The 24825-nt window shown below is 39.7% G+C and overlaps 1 protein-coding gene across 1 annotated transcript; it reads left to right on the forward strand.

Moving 5' to 3' along the window:
- The first annotated feature begins 453 nt into the window (after nucleotides 1-453).
- Nucleotides 454-21546, forward strand: LOC140234906 (3-oxo-5-alpha-steroid 4-dehydrogenase 1-like). Its single transcript, XM_072314950.1, has 5 exons — nucleotides 454-797; nucleotides 12034-12200; nucleotides 14687-14788; nucleotides 19222-19372; nucleotides 21040-21546. The coding sequence occupies exons 1-5, from the start codon at nucleotides 454-456 to the stop codon at nucleotides 21104-21106; spliced, it is 831 nt and encodes a 276-aa protein (XP_072171051.1). The 3' UTR covers nucleotides 21107-21546.
- Nucleotides 21547-24825: the final 3279 nt, after the last annotated feature.

Here is a 24825-nt window from a genome sequence, read left to right on the forward strand (position 1 = left end):
ACATTTCTAATTATATCTGTATTCTTTGGTATCTAGACTCTGTTTAGGGGATTCATACTTTTGTTGTATAATGTGCAGTTACCTCACAATCAATCATTTATCATCGCGCACGAGTTTAACACAAGTGATATGAACCAAACTCCTTGATAGATTCGCTAGTGAAATTTTCTTCCGATATCAAAATATATAAACTGAACTGAATTGAGTCGAAATGAATTGAGCAAAAAAGAAAAGAACACAATAGAAAGTGAAAGAATCACGACTACAAGTTATGTGGTCGTAGAGCGCCATTCCTGGTGTAAATCGAAAACTTGCCAAATGCGGCTGCTACTAGTACGTACGCAACATTGAGATACGGGTAAGCTGTGTTTCATCACGCGGCATCGCATCAAGCTCCCTAAAAGTCTATCATATTGCATTCCCACCCGTGAGTAGCTGGTTGAGAGACGTAAAATGTCTGCTAGAGATTCAGGAGTGGTTCCTGTGCCATTTTTGGAGCCAATCATTAGCGTCGTTGGTGGAGATGAAAGACATTTCTTAGATATCTTGGCGTATGTAATGATTGCATGCGGTGTCATGACACTGATCAATCAAATGTCGGGCGTCCGCGTACCGTACGGTCGCTACGCGAACCCGAAGTTCGGCTGGGGTGTTGAGAGCCGCACGGCCTGGTTTATTCAAGAGTTGCCGTCCTTCGCAGTTCCAGTCTTGCTCATACTTTTGAGCCAAGGCCAGTACCGAACTGCGATGCCGAATTTGCTGCTAATTGGCTTCTACATTCTTCACTATTTCCAGAGGTAACTCCTCATGCTCAGGTATCCATGCATTTCAGTAAAACAAAAGGACTTGGAGTTCTAACTATGTATTCTTTCCTCGTCCACGCACGGACACAGTTGAGTAGATCAGATGTGAACTGCGACCAGCAGCCCCATACACACAGCGTAATGGGGCTGCGGACTGTAGCATTCAGGATCGTGACAAAGTAGTATCGCGGAGAAATATCAACTTAAAATCGAAAAATTTCTTTAATTTGAAGACTTATTAGTGAAGATAAAGTATTGAGAACAGAGTTCGCGCAACGTTTGGTTCTGTCAATAGTCCCTTTTTGTTCGAATTGATGACTTAATGTGACTTGGTCGAGAGGAACCTGAGCGTCAGTGGGAGAGCTACACTTAATGCCCACAAAGACATCTCATCCAGTCAGTGGATTTGAAATTTGTGCGCATGCGCTGGCCGTCAATTCAGTGTAGCTCTCCCAAAGAGATTATACCACAAGAGGGCGTAGTCCAGTGGGGAGGCAGCCGCGTGAGGGAGCTGCCATTTCGCGTTGTGGGAGCCGCCATTGCACGGATCCTTGTACATTTATTAGGGAGCTTTAGATTTCAGACGCGCGGACGTTCAAAGAGAAAAAAACATGATCTGAGCATGCGCAGTAGCGCGGATCAAGTTACTGCGCACGCTCAGATCATGTTTTTTTCTCTTTGAACGTCCGCGCGTCTAAAATCTATAGCTCCTTATTATTCAGTAGATGGCAGCGCACTGTTTAATGAGCTCGACTTGAATATTCGGCGCAGTGACTTTGCGTTGTTTTATTGTGACGTCACAATGGTCATGTTTAAGCGTCATAATGGTGCTGATGTTGTTTGATTTTATGGCGTGAGTGGGAATGTACATGAAACAAACGTCATAATGCTCAAGTACTGTCTAGTCTACACCAAAGTTCCCACTGTTTATTTTGCGAACAACAAAAAGGTCTGGACTCTACCAAATGGTTCAAATGATATGATATCATTGTAGATACTAACTACACGCAGCACCTCTATTCCTTCGCAGACGTCATTTTTCAGTGTGGTTGTGCGACTCCTTCATGAATATCTTTATTAATCGTGGAAAACTAAAATACAAGGAATTATCGTTATCTATGATAATCATTCAATAATCGGTATGCGATTTTTTTGTTTAATTACGTCAAAAACTCACCGAAATCTGTGGCTGAAATCAGGTCTGTAAATGTCCTTATTGCTTCACTCCTCATCTGCGTGTTATTTGAATGGCATTCACTCTCGTATACTACAACGTAGGTAGTCGTGTAGAGTGTGTTGTTGTGTGTGTAGACCGTCTAGTGAAGGTACTCAGAATGTTAACATAAAAATTGCATCTTCAATCACACAAACAAAAGGCGTGCTCAAACAATCAATTTCCCTTTTTTAACTTTATGATCTATCTGGAGAGAAGTTCACACATGAAATAATTGAAATGAGTCAAAGCAAGGCATTCCCTTTTCTGTTTTTTTTTTTTATTCTAAAATATAACTCTGGTAGGTATGTTCAGATCAAAATATTGCACCAGTCAGAAAAAATGTAACATTCAAAATGTGGGAGTTAACACGTAGACCCTTTCTACGACATGTAGAATGTAACGTTACAGAATACAATATCGATATACAAATGAGGACATACCAACTAAATGAAAGTCAGCGCGAAGTCAATGCAATAAAGGCAAGTGTTTGGCGAATTAAGTGTCCACAGTCCAAGGTCCATTAAACTGAGCGATTTTATCGTGCCGACTGGTGAAGGTAAGCGAATCGCTGTCGTAGAAAACCAAATTGAAGGACTGGACTCGGAGACAGAAAAAGGGGCTCGACGAACAGGATCCTGCGGAGCTGAGCGGACGCGATGCGATGAAGAGCTCGATGCGGGGATCGTTCGGAGACTTGATGCGACACTCCGTCGTACAGGGCTGAAGAGCCAAACGGAGGTTGAGATGAATTGCAGCTCTCTACCAGCGCGGTGAGTCGGGCGTCGGCAGGAGGCTGAAGAAAACAGTTCGACAGGACGGTGAGTCGCCTGGAACGATGGTAGACATAGATGATGATGCTCAGCCGGACAGCGGGTTGTCCATGGCGGGAGCGATGAATGGACGAGGTCATTCGACGACAATGTCAATGAAGCGTGTCGGAGGACGAATAAATGAAAGTTCTGTGCAGGAGGCAACAAAACTGCGAAGCTCCATCCCCGAATCTCTGGTAGGGTGCGCAGAGAGGACAGCGGCCGGGTAGAAACTTTAAACAGCCAGCGGGCCCATAAAACACAGAAGGTGAAGGGTGACTCTACCGTAGGTGATCCGGAGGTCATTCCTCAACGGTGATTGAAGCGGGAGTGATTCGATGCAGCGAAGGATCGTGTGACATCTCGCACGTGCCATGGGTTGACGCGCGAATAGCGGTCGCGATTGGTCAAAAGTGACATTAATAATAATGATTACGCACTTAATACACACTAAAATCTACAATGATTGGATTAACACTATATCGTCTGCTGAGAATGAGAAGGGCGTTAAGTTGTCCCGAACACTATGGCCCGAATTCACGAAGGTGGTACAAATGAAACCATGGTTTAAACCGTGGACAAAAACCATGGAGCGCCAAGTGTCGCATGGAATATTTCGTTACGAAATTGGTCATTTTGTCGACAAAATGACCGTTTCGTTAACGAAATGTTAATTTAGTTATAAGATGTCATTTCGTTCCAAAATAATCATTTCATCGATGAAATGACTAATTTTGTAACGAAATATTCCATGCGACACTTGGCTCTCCATGGTTTTCGTCCATGGTTTAAACCATGGTTTCATTTGTACCACCTTCGTGAATTCGGGCCAATGGGTTTAGAGGCAACTTAACGCCCTTATCATTCTCAACCGACAATATGATGAATAATAAATCTACGTTACGTGTGCTACGTTATTGCGACATGACATGACTGTGAACCGGTCTGAACTAGATTGTAAGGTCAAACAACTATGCATGGAAATTTCCACTAGCTATGTAAGGCTGGGGAAATCTTACTAATATTCAATACTGAAGCAGTGGCAAATTAAACTGGTCAAAACACAGGGCTGCTACACACAAAGTAATAAGCGGCTAATCGAGCCACTACCAATGATTATCATAGATTACGATAATTCCTTGTATTTCAGTTTTCCACGATTAATAAAGATATTCATGAAGGAGTCGCACAACACACTGAAAAATGACAACGTCTGCGAAGGAATAGAGGTGCAGCTGCTGTCGCTTTGCGACAGCGGCTGCGTGTAGTTACGTAGATACTAATATTTAAACAATTAACCACATTGTGATTCTGAAAATGAAAATGTGTAATGAAGAATAACATATCATTCCAGATATGATATGAGAAGATATGACTTGAACGTAGACTTAGATCCAGTGCCAGGAGCTGAGTGTGCGCTCCCTCTTCAATTTTGGACGCACTATTTGTACGCACGCGTATGGCGACTACTTACTCTATAGGTATAATCTCTTTGAGCTCTCCCAGGTTCCTCTCTACCAAGTCACGTTAAGTCATCAATTCGAACAGAAAGGGACTATTGGCAGAACCAAACGTTGCACGAACTCTGTTGTCAATACTTCAACTTTACTGGTAAGTCTTCAAATTGAAGAAATTTTTCGATTTTAAGTTGATATTTGTCCGGGATACTACTTTGTCATGATCCTGAATGCTACAGTCCGCAGCCCCATGATTACGCTATGCGTATGGGGCTGGTCGCAGTAAAATAGATGTCTACTGTGAAGTGCACTGCAGCAGTAGTGTAGCATTAATACGCTACACAGTTCTTTAATTAGAGTTGTATCATGCTCAAGTGCATGTATAAAACATATATATATGTGTTGCCTTGTCTTTAATGTATTAGAGTACCAACACTGTGTCTTATCTGCTGTTGAGTGTGAGTTTTTTAGGCATAACAACACATTAACACCCCCCCCCCCCCCCCCCCCCCCGTGTGTTTCGGTGATCCAGAGCTAATTCACTGTATGTAAATAGCAACAGGGCTTTACCGTCACGACCCACAACACAAAGAGAGCTCAGCAATCGCATTGCAATCACTTTGAGTTTTGATACTTTAGATCATTTTTTGTCGCCTCAAACTCATCTAATGTAAATTTTCATTAATGAGACTTTAGGGATTGTATAGTTTTGGTTGAGACCTAATATCGGATTTCTAACATTTTTTGGTGAGATAATGAGAAACCTCTTATGAAATATGAAAGAACATGTAATACCATGAGGAATTCAACGTTTATTTGATGAAAATTGGTTTTGAAATGGCCGAGATATCCAAAACAGAGTGATTCTAATGAGTGAGGGACCCACACTTTTTTTTTCGATCGCTTTGTTTTACTTTGTTTTTGGATGTTTCAGTCATGCCAAACCCGATTTTCATCAAATAAACTTTGAATTCTTCTTAAAACGGTCTATGCTCTGTACTATTTCGTAAGTGTTTTCTTGGTATCTGGCAAAAAGTTCAAAGCCCAATTCTCATCTCCACCAATACTGTACCATCGCTTACAGCGTGTATGCTATCAATATTGACATACACATTTCACAACTTACCGAAAATGAAGATTTATGCAGCATGTGCGAACGGTACATCTGATAATCGGCAGTTCACGCAATCTGAATGCACAAAGGTCACTCTGTCCACCGTGCTGCTACCAAAGAGCGCACACACGCTATGGATGGCTGCACTTCCAGCCAGGCATGCGCATGCATAATTTGCTGAGTGGTCAACTCGCCATTTTGAATTCTGCAACGATGAACCCCAACGGTCGGGGACTGCGCTAGAAAGTGCCATTTTTTTGTTCAATGGACTTATCGTGAGGGCTCTCTATGGACTTATGTACCTTCTGTAATATCAGCATGCACTTTACGTGAGTAACGTACAAATGTCTATTTACAAGTAATGTTAGTTTTGTACTGTAGTTGTAAATTGTGGTTCTCTACTTTGATGGCGAGGCTCCGACTGTCTGACGCTGTGAAGCACAGCGTCTGGTCGGGCTAATCCAGAGCCAGAGAGGGGTTTGTTTCATAAAAGTCATCACATAATGTTAGATAATCTGAATACATGTATCTCAGAATAGCCAAAGTTGCTCTTATAGAGTCTTATGTATGTAGCTATGTCATGTGGATAAGTAAAATCCATTTAATCATCTGTTCCCTTTGTCATTCTCAACCTTTTCTGCAAGTTTCATTCAAATCTGTTCACAACTTTTTGAATTATTTGGTACACGGACAAACCAACCAACTAACCAACAAACAAACAGTAATGACCAGTGGCAGATCGGGGGATTGGGGGGGGGGGGGGGGGAGTTTCAACCCACCCTTGGGCTGCCAAGTAACAATTTAATGTGCATAGGAAAACACCATCATAATATGTCCAGACTCACTAGTTGATAACCAAACACATGATAACTCGGGATATACTGTAAAAGAGGATATTTTCGCGCAACTAATTTTTCATGCTCGGCGGGGTAAGAAGAGCTTTGCATGTTTTTAATTCCGCGAAATCAAGACATTAACTACTGAAACATATGGCAAGCAAAAATATTTTCGTGCTTTTATTTTCGCGCTAGTTTCGGGTTGCGCAAAATGCGTGAAAATTTCAGCACCGCGAAAATTTCCTTACAGTAACTGGGTATTAAAATGTTACTTGATCTAAAAAGATGTTATCATGGACTGCTTTGTATGGTCTCCATTGCATTAGTAGATGCCTGGAAAACATCACTTATGGGGGTTCAAATAGCAAAAAAAAAAAATCAGCGCGCCGCTACGCGGCTCACAGACATCGCCGCTTCGCGCCTTGTGGACAGTGCTCTGCGTCGTTGTTTGGTCAAACCCAGGGACTGCAGGGCCTTCGTCAGGCATAAACAGTGTGGAGGGATGGCAACCTTAAAACAGAAATTGCAGTATTTGGAGGGCTGAAAAGGAATATATTTTTGGGGAAAACAGTATTTTACCATTTCCTGTGATATGTGTAGTAGGCTATATGTAATGTAATATGGGAAAAATGGAAAAAATAGAGCATATGTAAGTATGCTTAAAATCGCAGGCTGGCAACCCTAAAAATGAACGAGACATGAAACTCGTCACACTGACGAGTTAGGTGATACGCCTGGGGTCATCAGATGTCGGTCATCTGTGATCGACAAAGAAAAGAATGTGATATAGGCACCTTGAAGTTATATTGAGCGTGCATGCAAAACGGTTTCTCTAACCACTCGGCCACGGGACATCCACGGAAACGGTAAGGCCGAAAAAAAAATGTATAGATATTACAGGGGGAAAAAGTCAATGCCCACTCAACAATTGTGGCCGCGTGAACATGTATTGCATTGCTAGAAGAAAATGCGGCCTTGTAACGACTGAGGTCGCTGTGCCATTTCTGGCAATTTCGGAAAAATACGTCCCGCAGACATAAAACCTATAATCGGCTGATTTTGATACCTTGCCTTTAATCACAATTTTCAGTGTGATGACGTCATCAAAGTACAAAACAATGACATGGACTTGAAAGACAATTGCTCAAAGTACAACACCTCCGTTGTCGTCATTACATACTATTTGACAGAGTCAGGATGCAACATTCTGCAGCAGTCGAAGCAATGTGGTCTCCAACACAAAACAGAGGGATATTGTGTGTGTGTGTGTGTGTGTGTGTGTGTATAGGTGCGTTTATATACGAACGTAATTTCTACATGGACGAATGTGTAATACACCATTGAAGAAAAAAAAAGTAAAATAGCTAGGTATTTTGTTTTGTGATCTTGTGGGGTTCGAACCCGCACGAGTGCAACCTCACGTCTCTGAGACGGCACCTTTAACCACTCGGCCATACGTCTCGACGAGAAAATATGAGGAACGTAAACTTATGTATGTGAAAGATGAATCACGAATCGATTCGTCCACATTCCATTCTCATTTTCAGTTTTAAACTGCAAAATTGTCAACCTCATGAGAAGATTTCAAAGAACAAAATGCATGATTACTGCAGCTTATTGTCTCAGCTACAACATACTTAAATTTCAGAGGAAATGAAGCAAAATCAGCTGAGATAAAGGTGCTTAAACGTTGTCAAGTCAATGGATGGTTTTAAAAAAAATCACTTCCCATAGACATAACACGTAAACTTGTCCGATTTTGCATCTTTACTTTTAATCACAATTTAAAGTATGATAACGTCATCAAATTTCAAAACCATGACATGGACTTGAAAGGCAAATGTTAAAAGTACAACATATGTGAATTTGGGATAATATTGAGCTTAAACAACAGAGATACGAGCAAATGAATGTTAGAAACAGTACCTCAAAAAAATTAATTCCACTTTTTTGATTTCAGATGATGATATGATGACGTCATAATGTATTTCGGGAAATATTGATACTTGAAACGTTATTTCCAATTCATATGCTTTTGTAATATGCAATAAAAACATAGGGTCAACGGACTTTTTAAAGAGCTATTGCGAAATAAACAAAGACATGTTTTTTCGCTATATTTCCACATAGACGCGCACACAAAATTTCAACTTTGACGCCAGTGCATTCCTTTGTTATAGGTCAACATCGATCGGAAATCAGTGGATATTGTTACTCAAAGTATCAGGAATCCAAATCAGTCAAAAAAATTGCATTTTCATGTTGGTTACGCCCTCTGCGCGCGAAATTGCGCGGACGGACGCGCACGCGAGAAAATGTTTGAAACGCTTAAAATTGTCTGAAACTTCGAGATTTCCCATTGGGAAGTCGTTTTGAGCCTTTTAAAATTTTGACACGCGCGAACGCGCGCGTAATGAAGACCTGGGTAACTAGCGTTAAAAAGTAAGATAGAGCGTGACCTGAACTTTATGTCCACCGAAAATGACGCAGAAATTACATCTAGTTATGAAGTTATGATCGATCATGTGACAAGGTCCGAAAATCACAAAATGGCGCCTAAATGACGTCATAGATATGTTACTGTCATGAAAACCTTATTGTGGCTAGATATTGTTATGAGACATGTTGACTGAAAATTTCATGTCATTCCGTAATGTCATTGTTGAGATATTGACGACACAAAATTGTCCAGAAAGAAAGAAGAATAAAAAAAAATAAAGAGAGATTTTGACAATCACAATAGGTGATACGCTGATAGCGTATCACCTAAGAATCTCCCTACTGTGGGAAGGGGAATACCCCCCTCCCACTATGCTCCCTCGCAATACCCAGCTCAGACCCTGAACCCCCCCCCCCCCCCCCTTGGGAAAAAGTTAGATCCGCCCTGATGACAACATAACCTCCTCCCTTGATGGAGGTAATTATGAATTCAAAATGACCTTTACTCATGGTTATGTATCGTCACAAAATGGTATGTGTCACTGTCGCCTTCTCCACTAAATCTATGTCTCTTTCTGTGGTTTGAAATTACATACGTATACTCATGAACATCGCTGAAGCATAGGAAAATCATATAATGCTCTTTATCGCTACTCACCTTTAAGTACCAGGTAGTAAACAAATTTAGTCAGGTTATGGTGCCAGCCGTTAACGGGGCATTCCAGACGATTTTCATAATTTCACATCATGTAGTACATAAATCAACAGCTCCATGTATATATTTGTAGAATTTATTGTGGTTCTTGAGCAGAGAAACAATACTTGTTCTGCTTCTTTGAGCCCCAATTCATGCATTCTTATTGTGACCCTGCCATGTCATCATCAATGTTCATTGCAATTCGTTATAAATTTCGACAATATTCTTATTTTTCATCCCAATTATCATTAATTGTAAAACTCTGTCCTCAGTATAACTCAGTATATAACTAATTTTGGATCTAGTTGTTCAAATGTGAAAATCTGAAAATCATCCAGAGGTCTAATAGAGGATATAATGAGCTATCAGCAGAAATGTGCATGTACTGCACTCAGTCTAAGGTGATCTGGTTATAGCATTTTCATACTTATTTAGTGAAGTTTCTTGTGTTTTATTCTACTTTATATGTTTTCATGTGCTATGATTCACAAAATAGAAGAGACAAACCTCTGTATACAATGCAGGGGCTTGTAGGGAAAATAGATGATTCTTTACAAAAACACTATTTGAAAATCAGGGAGACAATGCCACAAAAATATGAGAACCACTGCATCACCCAACATCAGACATCCTGAAAATGTTAGAGCCGAGTTTTGACTGCCTACCAGTCTATTGCCACACTGAGTTTAGTATTCAGATTACAGAACTTGATCCCAATGATGAATTGCTACAAGTACACCTAAGGATGGGGATTAGAGATTTTGGTTTGGAGTAAAATAAGTAATACCTCTGTATCCATCAGGTAAAACTGGAGTGATCGTGTAAATGCAAAATGCCAAACTTAATTGTAGTGGTACTGGTAGGACTCCATGCATTATGGTGGAGGTATCATTGAAGTAACTACAGAAATCAGGGGTCTAATAATATGGAGCCCTCTATCTATAATGTTAATGATTAACCAGAGAGTAAACAAATTTGATGTCAGTGACAAGAGTAAACCATGGAATATTTAGTCTCTCTGAAGTGTAGTTGTATATTGTGATAGAAAAGGTTTCGCGTGAAGTTGAGTTTAAACTTCAGAAGAAAAGGCCACTTGTAGTGATTTTCTTTTTTTTAGATTTTTCTCACCACTTGCATAGTAGATTTGTAAAATGTGTACATTGTGAAGATCACTGCCAACAGAGCACTGCAATCATTCTACATTAGTATGTAATATGTACACATCTCGGCTACACACTGGAGTTCAAATTGTTCTCTCACTGCAATATTACCGGTATGTCTTGCACTACTGTCACAGTAGCACTCACAATGTCCCTCTCGAACCAGGTGTATAAATGGGTACCTGGCAACGCTAGGGTAAAAGTAATGGCAGGGCCCTCTAGTAGAGCAGTGGCAACACTGAATAGGCTTCCCTGGATAAATGAGACCCCATTGTTTTACCAGTGACAAGTGATTTTCATCAAAATATGAGATACAAGGTCTTGTCACCTCAGCGACTTCTAGTAATACTACATATATGCCATATATCTTGTGACTCACAAATTAGGATGTCTTGACGATTTTGCAAACTGCACTTATGGTTAAATTTGCGATTGTGGAGTACTGAATCGTGAAATGTGCATGTCACATTCATATTGGGATCATAATCAATATTTTTATGTGTCTTTAAATTCACAAATAGCACCTGACAGTGACTCACGAATTTTGCGAAAATAGAAATCTCGTGAAATATTTGTTGTATACAGTATAGTTTAACCCTGGCACTGGTCTGGTGTTCCCAGACCAGTGGAAATCACTGTTGGGCCAGTAACTTTTCAGGAATTACCAATTACACTTATCTCCGAGTGTCTGACATGGTCAGTAAAAGGGGAAAAAAAGAACAAAAACAACAAAACATTGCTGGGGCTAGTCAAAAAAAAAAAGAAAAAAAAAAGAGCATGACCAGTTATACGTTAAATACCAGTATGAAATTGAAAACTTGGTATCTCCACAGGTCCAACGGGGACAGTGAAATAAATGGGTTAGTGTGCAGCCCTGTAACATTATGTTACAGGGCTACGCACTAACCTGTTTATTCTACTGACCAGTATATATAAAGACTGTTGTAGCATAACACAGAATAATGTGGTATGATGTTTATCAGTTACTGAATGCAGCACTGTTGCACAAATTTTATATGATTTGCATGGTCAACAGATTACTTCCTCCTCCTTTCCCACCATATATCTGTCCATGTGATAATTTTGGCATGTGACAAGGTTGTTTCCTGTACTTGCATGTCCCCATAATTGTGTAACCTAATTTCACAGAAGTCATTAAACAGAAGTCATTAAACATATTGTACCTTATTTGTCACTTTAGATGTTAACATTCAAAGAGTCTTGGACTGTAGTATCAACTGCAGTCCAATTAATGAGTAAAGTTGATTTACTCACGGTAATGAGTAAAGTTGATCATAAGAATAATGGTTAAGCTGGTGGAAATGCATACATGTGGAATAAAGATACCAGAGTACAACATCTTTTAGTAATCAGTTGATGATAGCACATAGCGTGTTACTTACTAAGTAGGGGGACTTACTTACTAAGAGGGGGACTGATATGTGGATAAGATGAATACCATTCTTGATACTGATATCTAGCGGAATTGTGTCTTCTCGTAGGACGTTCATCTTTTCACTGCTGATTCGTGGAGGCAAGGAGACCCCTCTCCTTCCCTTCATCCTGGCCTGCATGTTCTGCTCCTACAATGGCTACATGCAAGGAAGGTACCTCACACAGTATGCAGTCTATGACAAGGACTGGATTAAGGATCCCAGATTTATCACAGGTAAGGTACTGTGGTTGGGAAGTAATTACAGTGATGTTGTGTGTGACTACTATTGCAGTGCTTGAAGTTATTTGCACATTCATATTTGTCATTCTCTTCTTCTGTCTTAAGTGCATGTCATTCCATACAAATGACACACACACACACAAAAAAAAAAACCTACTTCAATGTGAGTTAGAAAATGAAGTGCCTTATTATCTACTGTGCATACATTGGATGAGTTCTATCTTGTAGAATTGACTTTACGGTTTTATCCTGACTTTGTGAGTCTCGATTTATATGACTTCAGTGGATGATATATAGTACATTATTTGTGCGTCACTGCATGAAAGAGATAGATGTGAAATTGCCCTTTGTAGTTGATTCTTGAAATTATCAGACTTCATTTGTGACCCTGCACCACAAAGCCATCAAAAATCTCTCCATCTTTATCTACTGAGTACTATGTTTGATAGCGTTATTGCATTTGATACCGCATTTAACTATACACAGCCCAGTCGCTGTAGGTGAGGGTATATTATGAAAGAGCAGACTCTATTAAAGCTTTAAAGGGATATAACTCAGTACTAATGGACTTTCCTAACTTTCCTGTACCTTAACCCGTTGAGGATGGGCTGATTTTGCCACAACATACATTTCCCGTAGACCCCTGCCCAAGTATACTCGGGACTCGTCCTCAACAGGTTTACAATGGCAAGAAGGCACACACAGTTGAAAAGTGTTTGCTGTGAAAAGATGTTCTGAAGGTGAGGGTGAATTAAAGCCCAAACAAAGTTCTAGTACGCCTGTAAAAGTTGTCAAATTTTGCTCCCAAATGTGAACGTATGCCTAGGATATGTGCGGAATAAAGCTGTAATAACAAGATATTCGATGGGTAACGACGAAAATGCGAAATATAAACCAAAAAGGTTCAGTCTCAGAACTTACCCGAACGGGGTCAGGCTAAACTCGGACTAGGGATAACTCGGCCTCACTTTGATGGCGGGCTGAGTTGTATTAAAGGTTGTCCCTCTGGATTGTACAGTGTTGTACTATGGGAGCGGCCTGTATAAACTACGTTGTAGCGCTTCGCGTTCTGACTACTCGCAGTAATGGTCCGAGTTGTTACAATGCGCGCATCAAAAACCTCTTTGGCGCGCATGCAAAATTAGTGTGCACCTATCAAGCACCTCTAAAAACAATCAAAGACGCTTGATAAACAACAACAAAACCTTCAAAGTCCGCGCATCTCAGCAACTGAGGTGATGTGCATATAGGCTTGAGGACTGCGCGCTGTCCATTTGTTTTGTACAGGATTAGCACGCACTTTCCTGTCTGTTCAGTTAGGCCTCATTTGGTATTATACAGTAGAATAAGGCGATCACGAACTGTGTGTAAATTGACTGAAATAGGGTCGAGTTCTCCCTGAGACCGAGTTGGTCTGGAGCCTTCTGGAATAAAAGTCGGTTTTCTGACTTTTATTATTTTTCTCAAAATTCTCCAAAACGACTTGTCATTCCGGCAAACCGCGTCAGCCAGGTAAGTTTCTTTGTAGACTCTTTCGATATATTGCAAGCAAATATGAAATGGTGCCAGACGGGTTCTCAAGCCCTTACCAGAACTTTGTTTTCACTTTAAAGTGCCTTAATCTCACAAAGCTGTGCTCTGTGCAGTGAATGGGACAAAAGCAGGAAGAGAAACTCCACAGCAACCACAAAAGGATTACCTTACAGATTAAGCTGAAATTTTGTGCACTCTATAAAAACATTTTATTTATAACTTATACTAACTTTCAAAACAGCAACACCATCCTACAGTATCGCAAGGTATTACAGTTGAAAGGGAAGATTATGTGTGGGATTAGTACAGAATGTAAAGGGGCTCGAAAGACACACCTAATCAAAATGTTCTAAAAAAAATGTATTGTAGAATACTGCAAAAAAAAAAAATTAAAATAAAATTTCTGTTCTTTTTTCATAACCATATATATTAGAAATTGGTAGAGGAAGAATTGCTCCTTCAAAAGTATAAACAAGTAAAGATTGACTTGACTGGCCCATTTCACCTACTTGTATTATGTCTTCAGTTAAAATTAGGGTGTGCACATTTTGGAGGTTTTGTGACATCTGCCTTGCCAGATTTTGAATTGAGTACATGATGAAATGTATAGTACTTCACAACTTCAGTTTTAATTACAAATAGATGAGGTAATGTCCAACGGTGTCTCATGAATAATTGCATGGATAGAGGTAATCTGGATATAAATGAAAGCATGACATTGTGATAGACAATGGATCTTTACTGAATACCCCCCACCCCAATCTTAAATGAAGATTTGCCCTTATCATATTTCGCTCTTGGACTAAAATTGGCCTGCAGCTTTCTGCAGAAAAAAAAAAAGAAAGAAATCTACTGGATTATCTTTGTTGGTGTTTAATGCATTTCTGTTTACATTTCTGCGACTTCATTTGTTTTGGTTTCATTGCCATCTTTTATTTTCTCTACAGGGGCGGTCCTATTCTTTACAGGCATGGCAATTAATATCCATTCGGACACCATCTTGAGGAATCTACGTAAGCCTGGAGAAACTGGTTACAAGATACCATGTGGTAATAATCTGTTCTTTCTGTATCAATGTATTCTTTTCCAAGTTGACTGAAAATATCTGCAGTAAAGTATGGTTATAAATAAGTGGATAAATGAGAATACAGATTCTGAAATGAGTAATTTACAGAAGGGGCACTTGAAGAAAAAGATACAAGGACAGCATTTTTTTAATTTTACAAAACATCTGAAAGAGCTCATGATATGACATTCACTGAAGTACACCACTAGCGATTGCTGGCATTTGTTGTGGAGCATACAAATACTGTCTCTTGTTTTTCGATTACTGCATGATGACCTCACTATTAAACTACATATGTGACCGTCCAGCTAAAAACCCACGAACGTTGTAGACAAGGATTCCCTGTCATGGACCAAAATATGTTGTTTGGGTTTACTGACTCTAATTTTTTTTTTTTTTTTGGTCTTACCAGGGAGAGTAAACTTTTCTCTACCTACTGTCAAAATATGATGGCTTCAACCAAAACCAAAATCGAGGTATTAGCAGTTTTTCTTGACCGTATATATATATATATATATATATATATATATATATTTATATATTATATATATATTTTTTTTTTGAGAGAGAGAGAGAGAAGAACTGCGTTCACTGTGCAATAGAACATGTCCTCATTGATGCTTCTGCACAGTACACCTGAGTGACTCTAAGCTTTAAGTCCTCCCTTTTCAATGAAACAGCAACTCCTAACTCTCTCTTATTTTAATCAATTTTTGAACGTGTTAGGATGGTGCAATTTTAACATTGTCAAGTTATATATAATTTTCTGGCTTAAATCCAGCTCTTTAAAGCCAAAACATAATTCTGGTACGCCTGCAAAAGTTGTCAAATTTTGCTCACAAATGTGAACGTATGCCTAGGAAATGTGCGGAATAACGCTGTAATAACAAGATATTCGATGGGTAACAACGAAAATGTGAAATATTAACCAAAAAGGTTCAGTCTCAGAACTTACCCGAACGGGGTCAGGCTAAACTCGGACTCGGGGACAACTCGGCCTCGCTTTGACGGCGGGCTGAGTTGTCTTGGTTGGATTGTACAGTGTTGTACTATGGGATCGGAGCGGCCTGTATAGCGCTTCGCGTTCTGGCTACTTGCAGTAATGGTCCAAGTTGATACAATGCGCGCATCAAAAAACCTCTTTGGCGGGCATGCAAAATTAGTGTGCACCTATCAAGCACCTCGAAAAACAATCAAAGACGCTTGATAAACAACAACAACTTCAAAGACAGCGCGTCTCAGCAACTCAGGTGATGTGCTTATACGCTTGAGGACCATGTGCTGTTCATTTGTTTTGTACAGGATTAGCACGCACTTTAATTCCTGTCTGTTCAATTGATATACAGTTAGAATATGGCAATCACGAACTGCGTGTAAATTGTCTGAAATAGGGTCAAGTTTTTCCTGAGACCGAGTTAGTCTGGATCCTTCTGGAATAAAAGTCGGTTTACCGACTTTTATTTTTTATCTCAAAATACTCCAAAACGACTCATCATCCCGGCAAATCGCGTCAGCCAGGGAAGTTTCTTTGTAGACTCTTTCGATATATTGCAAGCAAATATGAAATGGTGCGAGACGGGTTCTTAAACCCTTACAAAAACTATATTTTCACTTTAAAACTATTTAGAAGAGTCACAATTCTTTTTGGCCTGCTTTTTGTGGGTTTTGAGCTGGGCAGTCACATTTCTGCACTGCTTTGATAGGGTCTTCATCATTCTCACTGGTTTCCAATTCCCATGCCTTGAGAAATATTTTTATGCCTCCGCCAACGAAGTGGTGCCGGAGGCATTATGTTTTCGGGTTGTCCGTCCGTCCGTCCGTCCGTACGTCCGTACGTCCGTACGTACGTCCGTCCGCTTTCGTTTACGCGATAACTTGAGTAATATTTACTGGAATTTTACCAAACTTGGTCCAAGTATGAAGTATGATGGGGCAATTATTTGATTAGATTTTGGGTGAAATCGGCTGAAGGTCAAAGGTCAAAGGTCAAGGTCAAATCATGAAATTGTATCCGTTTACGCGATAACTCAAGACTGGATGGAGCAAATTTCACCAAACTTTGTTGGAGGATGATGTATGATGGGACAATTACTTGATTAGTTTTTCAGTGAAATCGGACAGAGGTCAAAGGTCAAAGATCAAGGTCAAATCCTAAAATTTATCTGTTTACGTGATAACTCAAAACTGGATGAAGCAGCTTTCACCAAACTTGGTCCAAGGATGATGTATGATGGGACAATTAGTTGAGTAGATTTTAGTGACATTGGCAAGAGGTCAAAGGTCAAAAGGTCAAGGTCAAATGCTACAAATGTTGCAATTTCCCCCATATCTATGCAATGCCCAAAGGTATTTTCTTGAAACTTGGTGTGGACATGTACTACTGCGTAAAGATTCTCCAGAGAGAGTTTCATGTCATAAGGTCAAAGGTCAAAAGGTCAAAAGTTAGGTGAAAATGTTACAATATTACTTTTCTCTCAAATGCTTGAATGTATCTTCGTGGAACTTGGTACATATGCATGTACTGTCTGGAAGGGATTATCTAGGGAATTTAGGGGTCATGGGTCAATAGTCAGGGGTCAAAGGTCAAGGTCAACTCCTCAAAATTTTACTATTTCCCTCATATACTAGTATATGCAATGCTTGCATTATTAGTTTCAAAACTTAATACATGCATTACCTAATGGAGATTCTCCGCGAAATTTCCAGCCAGAAGGTCAAAGGTTAAGGGTCAAAGGCCAGGTTTCAATGCCCCCCCCAAAAAAAAAAAAAAAATCTATTTTGTACCGTCATCACACTCTTTCTTCGTACCTTGGAAATTACTCATTGCATAAACTTTCCCAAAATTCCCCAAATATGTGTACCTGCACTCTTAGAAAATTATAGCAAACCCAGTTCAAGACATTTCTGACAAACCTGTCATTTCAATATTTTGCCAGTTATGTGAAACTGTCATGGATCACACATTGTGAAGACATTGTACTATACGCCTATTGGGAGAATCATGCATTATGGCGGAGGCATCAGTCGCCATAGCGACATTTCTAGTTTCATCATATTTAGACACTGTGGACCATGATCAATACATACAAGATGTTGCAAAAAAAAATGATAATAATGACAACTCAATGGTCTGCAGTTGTGCTCTGGAACAAGATTACGCATTTTGTGAAAGGTGAGGCATTGTTCTATTCAGCATGACTTCTCTTTGTTTTAATATTCCGTGGAGCATGTTATTTTTCACCTGCAAAATCTTGAGCTGTTGCAACTGCTACCACTCTTATTATCTTTTACTAATAAGGGTGTGATTTCACGGAGCACGCGAACTATTTGCGAAGGACGCGAATGGAAAAATCCAATATTCGGAAAAGTTTTTCCCCGAATGTATTCCGACAATGAAGCTGAAAACCATTTTTGCACAATTTGTGAGAAGTTCTCAAGACGTAAGTGCGAATGTCGCGTGTATCATTGCTAAAGTACAGCATGTTACGTACACGAAGAACACGCGACAGAAATGCGAACAACGCAAATTTTTCAATAGTCATGGGAGATAATGTATTCGAGGAGAGATGGAAGCTGTCTTGAGTTGAAGTTTTTTTCTTTCTTTCCTGTATTTCTCCTTTCTTTTTCTCTCATTTCTCTATCGTGTGCGTGCCTACAGTTATTTTCTTCGGACCTATCTCCACTAGTAAAGCATTTAATTTTTTTTTTTGCAGTTTCTACAACACTGTCATAATCTCTAGTTTTAAATGTAATTTTGACATACTTTAGATTAATTTTAGGTGTACTCTGCGATTTTTTATATATCAAACATTTCTTTCTCTTTGCAAGTCTTTAAATTTTTTTTAACTATATAGTTGTTAATAGTTGTTTGATGTTTAGATGTATGCTATGATTTTGATTTGTAGAAAACACAGGTCATAGTCTACATCCCCCAAACATGCGCTAAACGTTCGTGAGAATGTCTCAAAAGGTAAGCGAACAGTTTGTGGTTACGTCGTAAAATGATCAGAAAAACTTCACAGATTTCGCGAAACATGCGCGAGACATTCTCTAAAGTTTCGGGGTCTGTTTGGGGTTTCACGAATATTTTGCGAACATCGCGCGTGTCTTGCGAAGGTCTTGCGCATATGATGAGGCTTTATAGACACTTTCGAGAACAAATCGCGAGCAAATCACGACCAAGTGTGCGGAAAAGGTTCGCAAAAAATTTCAATCTTTTCTGAAGTTCTCGCCGAAGTAAAAATGTCATTCGCGAACAATTGACGACGCTTCCGAACCCTCACGTTCGTTTGGTGATCTTCTGCAGACTAAAATACGAATGCTGGATTTTGCCATTCGCGTCCTTCGCAAATCGTGGGCGTGCTCTGTGAAATCACACCTTAAGTCAACTGCTATATTGTTATGCATGTGCCCCAGGTGGATTGTTTGACTATGTCTCGGGAGCCAACTTTTTGGGCGAGATCCTGGAGTGGTCAGGGTACGCTGTCGCCTGCTGGTCACTACAAGGCTTTGCGTTTGCCGCCTTCACCTCTTGTGTAATTGGTCCCAGGGCCATTGCACATCACAAGTAAGTGATTTGAAGTGGGTATACACCACTGCAGTTGTGCAAAAGTCTTGGCCACAAAAGTCAAACAACTTCATAAACAGTCAGTCTCTTGTAGACAACATTGCATAAACTATAACGTGAAGTCACTGATAAAAATTTTGATTTTTCATTCCTTTTTCTTTTATTATTTTATTGACTTCTGCATAAAGGTTACTTCCATGTATGTCGACAGATTATCTCAGGTTTTGTTTACATTGGGTTTTGTGAGGTTAACTGTATATCACCAAGATTTTCTCAGCAGTATCTGTCTATATTTGCTTGTGAGAGCTGTGAGGTATTTTTTTTTTTTTTTAATGAGGCAAAAGTGAAACACCTGATTTGTCAAGTTGAAAAAGCAGTTGCTTGAAAAGTAGTGAAACATTGCAGTGGGTTTCTTTTTTAACCCTATGTGTCTAACCAGTTTCATGACAGATATTTATCTCTTTGACTAAAAGACAAAATAAAACAAGACAAAAAAAATCACAAATGCCTCTGTAGTATGAGCTAGTACCACAATTTTCATGAAATTTGAATGAGATTAAAGGGCTATTTGGTGACATCTATTTCATTCATCTACAGTCATTGCGTAACTCCTCTAATATTATATTGTGGATCCTTCCAATATTTCTTACATTTTGTTTGCACAACCAAGTCTGTGACACTTAGCAGTTTGTAAGATATTTGGTATCTGGAATTTTCTGCAAAGTTAAAACAGTCCACTACACAATTAATCATACAGAGAATCAGATCTCAAGAATTCCACTTTGAATGTCCCATGAATCCATTGTTACATTTCCCTTGTCTGTCTCTCTTTTTGTTTGTTGCGTAGAAAAGTCCACAGAATACCAACTGTGAAAATATGAAATTTTAGATTTTCATTGCAACTTGGTACCATATTTGAGAACTCATATTAATGATAATAGATATTATTCATGTTTTTGTTGTCATCATTCTTTAAAAGTCATATTTTACAAAATGAGAAATACTGAAGGGACTGATACCTTGCAGTGCACCTGGTAGTGAGATTTTGGAAAACTGGACCCCATTTCTTAAAAGATGCTAGGATAGCAACTCTTGCTGGTATGGCAACTTACCATAGCAACGGCCGATCGAGGAGCTGGATTCTTGCCATTACTGTGACAGTTGTTATTCCAGCTAGAATTGCTATCATATCAACTTTTTATGAAATGGAGCCCTGGTTACACAGTGTTGGTACAGAGTACAAAAGGAGTGCTGTGCTTGTTGTGACTTTGTGGCGATGCTTCATGTGGTTACCAAACAAAATTTCAACTTTAGAATTTAATGCATTCACAAGGTACTATGACCAATCCTTGTGATATAACAAATACTGATTTTTTGTTGTTGTCTTGAATGCAGAGTGTTCTAAACTCAGAAGCTTGAAATGCTTTATCAGAGAGAATATTGCAAAGTCCATAAATCTGTAGCATGTCAGTCTCTTTGAGTGGAACATTTTGCATGCGGCCTGTCATACTTTTAAAGTCTTTTAAATGGAACATCCTGTATGTTCAGCTTCTCCATAGGTCTGCATGTGCATTCTGCATCAACAATAAATTTTTGAAATCCATAATTTTGTACATGACTTTTTAAAACTGCTGTTGTTTTTATTTCATCATATCACTTCTCCCCAGGTACTATTTGGACAAATTCGAAGACTACCCCAAGTCCAGGAAGGCCCTGATCCCATTTGTTCTCTGAATTTTTGAAGTGCAAAATCATTATTTTGATCTTATCATTGGCATGAGAGGTACTGAGAATTTGGTGGAGATTAGTTGGTAGAAAGCTCTTGTCAAGCAGTGTTCACCACTGTAGTACTTATTGAAAGAATGATAATATGAAGAATGCAATGCATCTTGCAATAACTTTTCCTCTTCTATCAAAAAAAAAAAAAAAAAGAAGGGGGTGGGCATTGTTGATGGACAAAGATGATATAATGTGGATGAGACAGAAATTTTTGCTGGTTAAAAACTCTTGTCAATGCAGTTGAATTCAAAGCCAGGATGGCTTACGTTGGCAAACTTTCAAAGTAGTTTTTCAATGGGAGGAGTCCGTTCCTCAGGGGAACCAGCTAAGAAGGTTGACAAAATGTGGAGCAACAGATGAGTGAAGATTTGAGCAGAATCAGATGAATGATTAAAGATAATTTTTTGGTACCTCAAAAGTTTCCCTGAATTTCCGTGTTTCAGGTTAAAGTACCTTTCATATAACTAACACTGTGAGACTTACTCGCCCCAAAGTGCTCTCATTTCTTAGTAATCATGCAATAACTGCGACCAGCAGCCCCATACGCATAGCATAATGGGGCTTCGCATTGTAGCATTCAAGATCATGACAGATTTAGTATCGCGGGTAAATATCAACTTAAAATCCAGAAAATTCTTCAATTTGAAGACTTACCAATCAAGTTGAAGTCTTGAAAACAGGCTTCGGGCAACGTTTGGATCTGCCAATAGTCCCTTTCTGTTCGAATTGATGACTGAATGTGACTCTGTCGAGAGGACCTTGGGAGAGCTACATACACTGATTACTACGGCCAGCGCATACGCACACATCTCATGCGAACAAATTTCAAATCCATGAACGGATAAGATGTTTGTGTGCGCATGCGCTGGCCGTCAATTCAGTGTAGCTCTCCCAAGGTCCTCTCGACCGAGTCACATTCAGTCATCAATTGGAACAGAAAGGGACTATTGGCAAAACCAAACGTTGCTCGAAGCCTGTTTTCAATACTTGAACTTAACTGGTAAGTCTTCAAATTTAAGAAATTTTTGGATTTTAAGTTGATATTTACCCGCGATACTAAATCTGTCATGATCCTGTAAGCTACAATGCGAAGCCCCATTTAGCTATGCGTATGGGGCTGCTGGTCGCAGTTAGCTACTCAATTTGCGTATGGGGCTGCACGATGCTGGTCGCAGTTATCATGCAAAATGGTTTCGTACAATACGTGTACTACCTCGCCGCCATACGGCGGCGGCTTTGGTACGAAACCAGGATTGCATGATTACCAAGACATGAGAGCACTTTGGGGCGAGTAAGTCTCACAGTGTTAGTTATATGAAAGGTACAGTAACCTGAAACACAAACTAAGACAAGGAAATTCAGGGAAACTTTTGAGGTAATACCAAAACTTTATATTATCTTTAAAAGGAAACATTCCTGACCATATGAATGTCAGCAAACACCCAGCAGTATGCCACATGATGAGAACTGCCATTTATCCCTGCTCATAAGTCACATGATTGTGACAGTATAGGCATCGAACTTTGAAAAATAGGGACCACTGTGAGGAAGGAAGGATGGTTGGGAGTGTTGGCTGTGCTTCAGTGTGCATTTTAGAAAGGACAATGCATCTGTAGCGTACCGTGTGATCCATGGAAAGAAACATTTCTGGGAGTCACAGGGATGTTTAAATTGCTACATCACTTGATAACAAGCAAACGAAAGAGCTAGTGGCACCACATTCCTTTGTCTGTAGCTTACACTCGTAGGTCTGTTTGACTGACCCTGAAACGGAATTACATTGTTCAATTGCTGTGTGTTGGGTTGTGTTTTTTTTTTTCTGTGTTTATGCAAGCCAAGACAGGCAAACAAGTAACAAGAAAATAAGATGTTTTTATGTCTGTGTTAATCTATGAAGGAAATAGATTTTAGAGGAGGTGATTGGGTAAATTGGGTGGACAACATGTGAAAGCAAGAGCTCTGTATTACATATCAAAAGTACCGTGATTAATATGTTGTATGGTAAAATGTACTAACAGAACCAAAAATAAAGACAAGAAGGAGAACGCCAGCTATTGGCCAGTTTGCCAAATGGCAACTTGTGGTTTGACAGCGTTGTGATGAGTGTGGGAAGTAAGAACCCTTTACATGTACCGTCAATTTCTTTGGAATTATCGTCCGAGGGCAGTGACTGAGTGGCATCACAGTCGCCTGTGACAAAGGAGAGAGCCCGCCAAACTTGTGTCAGCGTTGTTTCTTGACAGTCCTCACCCGCCATGTGCTGTCATGTAGAAGACATCACCTGTCGTCCCTAACACGTAAACTAGTTGTCAGTCCATAGAGATTATCTAGTCTTAATCCTCATCCCTATTGTATCACCACGACCTTGCCCCTTGGTCAGAGGCACATTGTGCTTGTACCAGGGTTCCCTATTGAACTTCACAATGAGGTCATTTTGGGTGCATTGGAGAATGCTGCTGAAAGAGCCTGGCATATTCAGCTGAGTGACTGGGGCACAGACTGGGTTACAAAGCAGAGTGAGAGCTATTGTCCACACTGTGCTAATAATAGATCATTCTTCAGGCCACACCCTCCCTCCTCCCCAGCCTCTCCAAGCTTTCTGAAAATGGGAGAAGAATTGAGAATACCAAGTGTTTGTTTTCTCTCTTTTTTTTTTTAGAATGTCGTTTTGCACTGTTTGAGCAGGGAGGTGGAAGAAAGTAAGGGAAAGATATGGTGTGGTTAGGTTTTCAAATCACAACAACATATTTTTTGAGGACTGCAAAAATGTGAAATTGTGAAAGGCAAATATCAAAGTTCATGCTCAGTTCATATATGCTAATATCTTAACCTGTTTAAGACGAGTCCCGAGTATACTTGGACAGGTGTCTATGGAGAATAAGTGTTATGGCAAAATAAGCTTGTCCTTTAATGGGTGAACATGATGATACACACCTTGAAAATGCTTCCTTTGTATCAACTTGGATAGTATGAAGTAGTTTGATGCAGATTAGGCGTTTTCACATCAGCCCGATGTTTCGAAATAGCGCGCTATTTTCTATTTTCTAATAGTGCGCTGTTTGATAATGTGAACACAAATTAGCACGCTAATTGTATCGCTCTGATCGAGAAAATTTCTCGACTCCAACTCGGGAAATTTCTGAAATAGCGGGATAGTAGTGCGCTATTTGATAATGTGAAAACAACTCGAGAAATTAGCGCGATGAATCCCATCATGCCTAGCGTGTGTGACCTGATCGATCGAGGCAAACTGCACACAAATCATGAGGAATTTTTGAGAGGGCACACACATTACTGATGCTGTTTGCACATACTCGGCTGTCGAATTAGCTATTTTTAAAATTTTTAACTATTCGGGCTACCCCCTCTTCGGGCTGATGTGAATAAGAAATGAAATAGCGCTCTAATTCGCAATCGCGGAAAATATTTCGAGCTTGGATTTTTATCGGGCTGATGTGAAAACGCCTAATGTCGTTTTGATTGATGCATGCAGGTGAGAAATTTGATGTGGACACAAAAAGTATTTACTGCTGCCAAGGCAGTTATGTTTCACCTAACATTTGCTGGTTGTTTACGTACATGTTTATGAGCAGTTGCATACAAAGAAGAAGAAAAAGATAGAAAACCAAATTAAATGACATTTTGGGGGAAGGTCAGAAATGGTCAAAGGAACA

The sequence above is a fragment of the Diadema setosum genome, chromosome 1 (assembly GCF_964275005.1).
Source record: "Diadema setosum chromosome 1, eeDiaSeto1, whole genome shotgun sequence".
NCBI lineage: Eukaryota > Metazoa > Echinodermata > Echinoidea > Diadematoida > Diadematidae > Diadema > Diadema setosum.

What these genes read in the sequence shown, in the direction of transcription:
- LOC140234906 (XM_072314950.1), top strand. Translation starts at nt 454, where the DNA reads ATGTCTGCTAGAGATTCAGGAGTGGTTCCTGTGCCATTTTTGGAGCCA. An exon ending in GGATCCCAGATTTATCACAG is followed by an intron (nt 12,201 to 14,686) that starts GTAAGGTACTGT and finishes TTTTCTCTACAG; the next exon opens with GGGCGGTCCTATTCTTTACA. An exon ending in TGGTTACAAGATACCATGTG is followed by an intron (nt 14,789 to 19,221) that starts GTAATAATCTGT and finishes CATGTGCCCCAG; the next exon opens with GTGGATTGTTTGACTATGTC.